This window comes from Hydractinia symbiolongicarpus, chromosome 13 (assembly GCF_029227915.1).
Source record: "Hydractinia symbiolongicarpus strain clone_291-10 chromosome 13, HSymV2.1, whole genome shotgun sequence".
NCBI classification, from domain to species: domain Eukaryota; kingdom Metazoa; phylum Cnidaria; class Hydrozoa; order Anthoathecata; family Hydractiniidae; genus Hydractinia; species Hydractinia symbiolongicarpus.
Window position 1 is genome coordinate 8860305 of NC_079887.1, and position 9286 is coordinate 8869590.

The following is a 9286-nucleotide window of genomic DNA, read 5'->3' on the forward strand; positions in this document are numbered from 1 at the left end:
ATTAACTTTATGTTTTGCTCGATGGACCAATCAAATTTATATTCTTTGTTTTGTAAATTTTATTTGCTTTTGTTATGCTAATTAGTAGCAGCACATGTTCTTGTATGAAGTGAAGTTTGACGGGAGTCGTGTAAAATTTTCTTCGCGAGCAGAAGTGTGTTTTTCGCGTTCCTAAAGAAGTGTTATTTACGTTTTTTCACATTGATAAGGTTAAAAAATTGTTTCGATTTGTTTGTTTTTGTTTTGCTAGTATTTTTACGTGAAAAAAATAATGCTTTGTTGGTCTTCTGTTTCGTGGAACAAATGTCATAAAGTTTCATAGTGGAATTCCAAAGTGTGTTTTTTAAGTTGATACATACAAAAAAACATTAAAAAGAGAAAGAACAGGCTCTTAATTTTAGTATTTTTGCCATTGTTTGTTGCAAATTTTACTGAAATTTTTATACATTAATCTACCAAGGGTGTTGCAAATTTTACTGAAATTTTTGTACATTAATCTACCAAGGCAATGAAGGGGTGGACAAGAATAACTATAAACAAATTTACAGAATTTAAAATGAATGGTTCATTTTTTGAAAGCATTTAAAAAACAACAAAAACTAATAAAATATAAGGAGCAATGATCAAATTTATGTCGATTATTTCTATACTTTTTGATTCCAGCGACAGAGCGAAACATTTTTAACGTGGAAGGGAATCAATCATTCGATAGTGCAATTGCCAACTACTTCACTGAGTACTGTAATTAATTATAACAAATGACTATGTTTTAACTTAGCTACGTACACTGGCCTTTGGATGCGGAACTGGTCCTTAAAGGACGACCCAATAAAAGACAGGCAAGTGCGTTTGTAGTCCTTTGTTAATAGTCAGGACAAGCCAACTATTAACAAAGGACTGTCGTACTTTCAGAAATACGTGTCATAAGATGAAACACGCCTAACTGCGCAAAAGGGCTCTAACCCTTTCAAAAAAGGGCGCTAAAAATTTAACTACGTGAAGGAAATAACGTCAGATAAAAATCAAAGTAAAAGGTATAGCCACAATCACCGACAAAATATTTGGAACTTTGGAGGAAAATCTTCTTTTGGGCCCCCTTCCCCCTATTTCAATGAAGCTGGCCTGTATACTGGTCATAGGGCACCTTGCAACATTGAAATAGGGAGAAGGGGGTGTGAGCAGGGTAAAAACATGTGAATGTGAAAAGTTCCAATATATTTTGTCCGGGATTGTTTGAGAAGAGAATATTGTGGAGACTTTGCAACCAAAAATATTTGCGAAACTTTTTATACTTGAATTACTGTCTTAAATCAACGACATGCTTCTCTTTATTGTTATAGTGTATAACACACACAAAAAAATAATGAGAACAAAAGAAAAGTGTACAAAAAAATTCCATCATCTCTCTTAACGTACATTAAATACCTTCTTCACCAAGAGAGTGGAATTGGTATTGCAGAAATGAAGAGAAGGTATCCAGTCTATTCCAAAATGACATTGTTTAGGCATATGAAGGGTAACGTTGCGGTTGAGTTTGAGGACCGTCGCAAGGGAAACAGGGGCAGGCCAAGGAATATGGTGAAGGATCCATACTACGCAAATTGACGCAACTACGTGAGACTGTTGGCACTTTTTCATCGAAGGATATCCAGACGGCTAGCTGCTCTACTCATTTGAGCAACCGTACTGTTGAAGACAAACAAAAATATGTTTGTATCAGTGCCGAAAAAAAGGTATTTTTACTAAAGAGGATTGAACGAAACGATTATGACAAAAAATGTAAAAAATTGGCTCCAAATTTTTGGCCAGACAGTAAGTTATTAAAGAAAGGTTTGTGTTGTGTTGTTTTATACATGCCTTGCTAGTTAATTCAACTCTATTAAAACTTAAAACTTCGTTGTGCGCATTATGATATACCTGTGGGTAATTTTAGTTACATCTTCCTACCTTAATGGAACCGGCTTGGTGCACAAAACAAACCCATGCAAGGCCGCGAAAACAACAAGGACACAGATGTGGCGAAAAAGAGGTGAAGGTTTAGGCAGAGAGTGTACGGCGAAAAGAAGAAAGAAGGGCAGTGGCGGTAGGATGGCTAAGTTCATAGTAGCAATTGCGCATGGAAAAGGTGTAATTAAATGTCATCAATATGAAGGTGGTCTCAGTGGTGAGATGTGTGCGCAGTTTTTCAGAGATCTCTTTCAAGTAATGTTTGAACGTGGGAATAACTAGCGCGGGAGACTATTCCTTCAAGATGGAGACCCTTCACAAAACTCTCGTTTGTCCCGGAATGCTATGGATTCCTTCGGTTACAGACTTTTTAAGATTCCAGCTCGTTCACCCGACCTTATCCCCATTGAAAATGTCTTTCATTTGGCTAATATCCAGCTTAAAAAAGATGCCTTGGAAAGAAGACTGGAGAAAGAAACATATGTGCAATTCTGTCGTCGTGTAAAGAGAAAACGTTTGAATTATCCTTCGAGAGTTATCAACAAAACAATTGGTTCCATGTCGAAACGCGTTGACAAGGTCATAAAGGTAAAGGACGTGTGAAAGACCTTGTAAAGCTGTGGAAGTTTTGGAGCAACGAGTAACCAACGAGTAATCATTGGGTAACAATTGGGTAACAATTGGGTAACCCTAGGTTGTTCAGAGGTTACCTAGCAAGATTTAACGAGTAATTAGCAAACGAAATTAGCGTTAAGTCAGTGCTAGTACAAATGACAGTAAGTCTATAGATTAGTTCTTATCTTGTAAAAATGTACTTTAATTTTTAATTGGCATATAGTTTTCGCAAAGTTGAAAGCGCAACCTGGGAATAATATTATACTATCCATGCTGGGCACCTGTAAAACAAAAATGCGAACCTACCAACTGAAAGAAGCATTGTAGGATAGCGTTGGTGACGATGTTGTATACGAATATTTAAAGATAGTGGCAACAAGTGTGAATGATGTAAGGAAATATTTTAAGCCTATTTGCTTTATTTAATTGGATAATAATGCAGAGATTTAAAATTAGTTTCAGAAAAACAATAAAGTTAGTTCGCCCACAGAATTGATCACATATGAAACGTATCTACCAGAGGCCACACGAGATATCATATGTATAAATTTATTGTCTAATATACTAACGATCATATTAGCAAAGTGCCTTAAATAACTTTTAAATTTTTTCACGCTAATTTTTTCAGGAAGAACTGATGGCGCTCGATGTGTTGATATCGTGTAACATTAATAATTATCATTGAACACTAAAAGCGGTTTTCCCCAAAGAGAAAATGAGTTATGATTTGCTATCTTAATCCTATAGGTGAAGAAGTTGATGCGTTGAATGGCGTGCTAAATGAACGGAAGTAAGTTTAACAGGCGGTATGATAGTCCATCAATAATTATAATTAGTTTCAATATAATTCCTAATTTGCAACTCATGGTTTCGTTTTTTATCTTAGGGCCTATCTGGTAAGGAAAAATGTACTTAAAGGTACTGTCAAAAAAAATAATATTAAGAATACTTTACTTTAAATGAAAAAGATAATTTTTTTTGGTGTGCTAACTATTATTGAGAGAATTTTTATTTCTTGTTTACAAAAAGTAACATCATCTTTTTCACAAAAACTATGGCCTCTACAAACGATTCCCCACGCTAAAAAACAAGACAGTGAATCTTGTGGGATATTTTGCGCAAAGGAAAATAAAGTTACTGTGATAATTTTAAAGGATGTTATGTAAGTTCCGGAAATAAAAAAAAGTTAAAATTTCGCTGTATCTAGTTGGCTGAGTGGATTATGCGCAATCAGCAAATCCCAGTTGAGTTCAACAAAAAAGAAGTCATTGAGTTTCGAGATGCTATTGTGAGAAAGCTGCTTTTAGGGGGAGGTACTAAGCATCAATTTTAAATGTTCATTCAACGTTAAATAACTAGAGCATGTTTTCATTTTCAATGTATTTTAATAAATTGGTTTTGGTTTAGAAAAAGAAGATACCTAGCATTTAAAGTTTTGCTGACTCTGGGGAAACCTTGCTGGTCCGAAAAGGAACAAGGGTCAAACAACGGATCGTTGGGCACATATCTATATTATAATACAGGCCAGTCGCGCACAAAAATGTACTAATACAGTAGAAGTGTCCACCGGACAAAATCTACAATATCGGTAGTAAATAGATATCCAAGTTCTACGCATGTGGTAGAACGTATAAAAGTACCGGAACAGTAGTATTTAATATGCCTCGTTTCTTGTATGAGAATTCTTTTGTGAGCGGCTTCGCCCGGCGTTTGACGCCGGGCTAGGTATTAATAATATCTATAATTAAAATTATCGATATTTTTTCGGGAAATTGTTCCTGCCTTTCCTCTTAATTTTTCCAGATTGTGTGTTTCTTGATTTTTTAGCCATCGCCGCAGAGCCTGGATTTAAAGTCATTCAATTGATATTATCAAAGTCACAAAAAAAAAGATATGGCTATGATCATATTATACATCATAACGAGACAGCTGTGAAACAATTACACTTTGAATTTACTACGTTTAAAATTTGTATATTTTTTCTTAGAATATATTTACATTTTTATGTTTGGTTAATTTTGGCGTTTAAACCGGACATTTTAAACTGTTACCGGATCCATAGCCTATGAACTATGCCGGATCGCTATATGAAAACAAAACGATCATTTTTTTCATATCGGAAAATTATTATCTGGTCAGAAATTATTCTAAGCTGGCTAGATAGCCAAGAAAGGTGACAAAAGTGTGGGTAAATATTCCTTAGCACATCAACAAGATAAGAACTAAGGAAATACTGAAAAGAACACCGGAGACATTTTTTGATCGCTAAAAATACTTTTGACATATTACAAGGAGTCGCGGCGCAATATTTAAAGTAAGGGGCCGAACAATTTACCCACCATACTTGGGCAACGAAAATTTTTGATATTAAAGCTCTCTAAACATTTCTTTTCAACGAATTAAAGTGATAGAAGTGGCCTGTTGAAATAAACAAACTAAACTAAAAATCTTTACTTCTATCTAATAAAAGAATGGGGCATGCCCTTTCTCCCCATCTCATGAGCATGACATTTCCGATACATATGGAAAGGTTGCACGGGTGTGGGTGTGGTACTATCGACCGCATAAATCAAAAATCAAAAAAACTTTATGTTACTGTCTTCTTAGATATGTCTTTGCTTTTTCACAAAGAGCTAATTACTAAAACTGAAATTTAACAGTTATTAAAAATCGGGTATCCGGTGTGTCCGTGTCTGCCGTGTGTTAGGTCCCCTATTTGTCCTGGTCCCTGGCACCGTCGGACAAGTAAAGTGGTTGAAATTTGCCTGGCTCTATAGCTGGCTAGATAGTTTGTTTTAGAATTAGAATTTGCTTTTCAGTACGTAAAGGTTATGCTACGATTGTAATGCTTAAAATAATATTCCATTGGTGATCGTAGTAAACGCTACGTTCGTTTAACGGGTGGGTCAGGTGGATTATATTTTTATAGCTTCCCACCCATCCCCCTTTTATTTGACATTTGCTAGCTATAATTAATCTAGCTAAAGCTAGAATTGCTCTTTAAGCAAAGCCACCCTTAAACAGACAAGGTATATGTAAAATATTTAACATGAAATCCCTGGTATGACAAACCCCATTCCAGTGTAAATCAGCCAGAGTGCTGGTCCATAAAACAGCTCTACTACCAGCTTTAGATAACAGTAGCTAAGCCTGCCAGCTAGCTAGAGGTATTAAGGAAAAGATATAAAGAAATATATACATGCTTTTTTATAAGAGCAAGAGCAAGTCAGTTTTTGGCAAAAATTAAGACAGCTCCAGGATCAAATCATTGTTTCAAGAACAAACGAAGTCTTAATTTTTTTGTTTGGTCTCGCCTACTATAACTGCGAAATATTATTCATATTGGGTTGATTGTTCTCAAATACAATTATAGAGCTCCATTATTGACAAAAAACACCCAATTTCGTATAAACACATGAAGTTTTGCGAAATTTGTATGAAAAAACTTGAAAGATAAGAACAGCCTCGGGTCAGATTTTAGTGGTTTTCATAAAAATAAAGTGCACTGTTTTGAGGGGGTATTTTCACTGCATGTAATTATATAAACTTTATGTATATAAGTATACTTCAGCTACATATATATACAAAAAACAATGGATAAAGATTCAAAAAAATTTGGTCAAAAAGGTTTTATTGCTCAAAAGGTGTGTTTGCTATCTTTGTGTTTTTCAAAATCCATGTCAGTTCATCTTTACGTTTGTGCCAATCATAGGAATTATATAAACAAATTTCCTGTGTAGCTTTTCATTTGTGCGCAAATCACACTTATCCTTTGCCTTGTTTTAGCAATGTCAGGGATGTAAAGAAATGGTGGCGGTTGCATGTAGGACTTGTCCGGCCTGCTCACAACCTTGTGTTAAAAAAAGAAAGGTTGTGGAAAATCGGTCGTGTAATTTGACAAGGTCAAAAAGAAAGATGGAAGATATAGTAAGATATTTTGATGATGTTAACATTCATTCCTTTTGCCATATTCCTTCTTGGCCTTTGTCTCAATTTTTAAAATTGCAAAGTAGTGGTTTTTTTTGTGACCAGGTTTATCCTTTGTATTTTTTTTACATTTATTAGTCTAACAATATGAACCAGCACCTGGGATATGATGTGGCTGTGGTGTATGTGCGAAGAACACCCACAAACCGCCAATACATAGATATTGCGGCCACAGAAGGCCCTATGCGCCAATTCTTGTTTCAGCAAGATGGAGGGTTGGCTGCTCAAGGTCATGCTCTTGTGAAATTTTTCAAGAGCATGCCAAGGGGTATGGAGTTTATTGTATGGTTTATGGTGTAAACATATATTTGTCTTTCTTACATCGTTTTGAATTATATATATTTGGTTTATTGTAAACAGGCAATCGACATGGTGGACTTAACCCACAGCCTATTGAGGAAGCCCATGAAGGTAAATTATGTATAATATGTAATTAAAATAAGTTGTCTTTATTTATGGGCTTATATACATAGTATTTTCATAAATTTTTTAGATATGGCAGTTGAGGACAATGAAGGTATTGCTTTTGATAAATTGATGATGAAAATTTGTGAAATAATATAAAAGAACTCCTATTATATCAAATATTTTTTTTTTTACACATAGCTGTCCAGGAAAATGAGAACAGAGGTATTGTTATATTAGTTTTTATTTAATTATTACCTTAATTGCACTGTCACAGAGAAAGCTATAATTGACCTGTGATAACATTTTTGAATATCTGCCATTCACAATATTCTTACCTGATTTGTTAGTGTCTCAGTTTTTTAGTCTACACTAAAATAAATTCTATTACATTATTCCATAGATACAAGTAGTGACAAAGAAAATGAAGGTGTTTTTTTTTTGTAGTTATAGTTCTGAAATACACTTCTAATTTTTGAGAAGTTTCCTCAAATAATTATTTTTTAGCATTTGCAGCTGTTTTTTAAAAACTTATGATTGTGTTGTAGGTCCAAGCACAAGCAATGATAGCAGGTACAATCAAGAACAAGAAAATGGAGGTGCACTCACAAATTGTTTATTCTATAATTTTAAAACTAAGAGCACGATTGTTTTTGTCAAAAGTGAATTTTTATAGTACTTGCACAAGCCAGGCTATCTGCGAATAATATTAAGATAGTGAAATTATGTTGTAGGTCCTGACAATGAAGAGGAAAATAGAGGTAGCAAATTATTTTTAAACCCTACTAGACCTATTTATGCAGCTATAAACTATATCTTCTTTAGCATGTTTTGATTGACAACCACCCCTTTTATCTATCAAATTGTAGATTCAGATGGAAATGCTTTCGATTTCATGAAGATATGATTGAATATTTTCATTGTATATATTTTTTTATTAGTTATAGCTATGGTTATAGTTACAGCATATAGCTAGCTGTATTTATTATTTATTATAAAAAAGAAAGTGTTTAGTGGAAATATATTAGATATATATATATATATATATAAATATATAGCATATTACTACATATATATTTATATTTATTATAAAAAAGATATGTTATTTTCATCTTCGTATTTATTACACGATTTTTTTGTAAATTATCCGTACATTGAGGATCAGACCTTAGGTTGGTAAAAAGCCTGTTTGGCCCTAAAGATGCTAAGCTGGTTGTTTAACATCTATTTTTTTTTCTGAAACAATGCCATCATAAAGCCTACGTTGACTCTTTGAATCATATTCGTCAATAGTGACCTTAGCACATAAAGATTTCACGGAAACACACTATAAACACTATATATGTTGCGTCCAAGAAGGCTTTTGTCACATCCCAATTGGCAAGGTTGCTAACTTAGAGAAAGTGTTTGTGAAATGTATGTAAGACCCAATTTAAGGCCCTAAACCCTTAACCACCGGCCTTCTAAAACCACTTGTATTATTATCAAGATTATTATCGTTTTCTAGTTTCAGTTCGTTTCTCTGTTAGTTTTGCAGTTAATTCTGATTATTCTATTTATAGAATTTTCCAAATATATTTCTATTGCTTTGATGCCTAATTATCTGCGTCATCTCTGCTAATTTATGCTCAGCGTGTTCATTGGTTTTGTTCACACGCCCAACAATGAATCTACATTCCAGACCTAGTTTAGAATTCGCGTTTACCCATTAATGCTCATTTTTGAGCTACGCAGACCCAATTAGGGCCCGCGCTCTACTAGACAACTCCCGGCAACATCCAACGGCCCACACAGTGTGCAATCTCCCCAATTTCCCTCACATGGCTTGGGTTAACCCGGGGCTATGGTAACATTCACTCGGCCCATGTTGAATCGCCGTCAAGAGGAATCGAACCCCGGTCTCCCGCACAGAGTACGGGAGCTATAACCACTAATCTACGGCTCCACTAGTACGAGAGCTATAACCACTAATCTACGGCTCCACATGATGCACAAAAGCTTTTGCTAGCCAGCAAGTACATCATATTAGAGCATGTAACTTTTGAATTCTGAGCTGCTTATAGCTAGCTGTAAACTGACGAAAGTAGTTTTAAGTTTGGTTTCTTAGAGCGACATTTAACCTAGCTATAAAATATAAATCTCATAGAAAAGCTTTGAGCTAGTAGCTATCTATGACGTGCTAACTATAGACAAAGTGTTCCTTCTCTTATATCGTAGCTCTAGCTAGGGAGGGTAGCTAGCTTTGAGCCAGTAGCCTAGTCCTAGCCTAATTCAGTCTTTTCATCGGCAATAACAACAAAACCACAATCAAATTATATCCAACTAAACTTCC

At 34.7% G+C, this 9286-nt stretch overlaps 1 protein-coding gene across 4 annotated transcripts; it reads left to right on the top strand.

The window, feature by feature from the left end:
• The first annotated feature begins 4973 nt into the window (after positions 1–4973).
• LOC130623409 (uncharacterized) lies at positions 4974–8210 on the top strand. 4 transcript variants are annotated; one of them, XM_057438895.1, is made up of 10 exons: positions 4974–6206; positions 6349–6489; positions 6628–6817; positions 6910–6960; positions 7043–7066; positions 7156–7179; positions 7358–7384; positions 7503–7553; positions 7689–7715; positions 7824–8210. In XM_057438895.1, the coding sequence occupies exons 1-10, from the start codon at positions 6156–6158 to the stop codon at positions 7859–7861; spliced, it is 624 nt and encodes a 207-aa protein (XP_057294878.1). In that variant the 5' UTR covers positions 4974–6155; the 3' UTR covers positions 7862–8210. The 4 variants fall into 4 exon arrangements, with proteins under 4 accessions (XP_057294878.1, XP_057294875.1, XP_057294877.1 ...); XM_057438892.1 differs by having other exon boundaries at positions 7689–8210; XM_057438894.1 differs by lacking the exon at positions 7358–7384 and having other exon boundaries at positions 7689–8210.
• The last annotated feature ends 1076 nt before the right edge of the window (positions 8211–9286 follow it).

Bases quoted from the DNA above. Each gene is read 5' to 3' on its own strand.
- LOC130623409 (XM_057438892.1), top strand. From the start codon at position 6,156: ATGGATAAAGATTCAAAAAAATTTGGTCAAAAAGGTTTTATTGCTCAA. The intron at 7,180-7,357 runs GTATTGTTATAT...ATTATTCCATAG, and splicing joins CCAGGAAAATGAGAACAGAG to ATACAAGTAGTGACAAAGAA. The intron at 7,554-7,688 runs GTGCACTCACAA...ATTATGTTGTAG, and splicing joins TCAAGAACAAGAAAATGGAG to GTCCTGACAATGAAGAGGAA.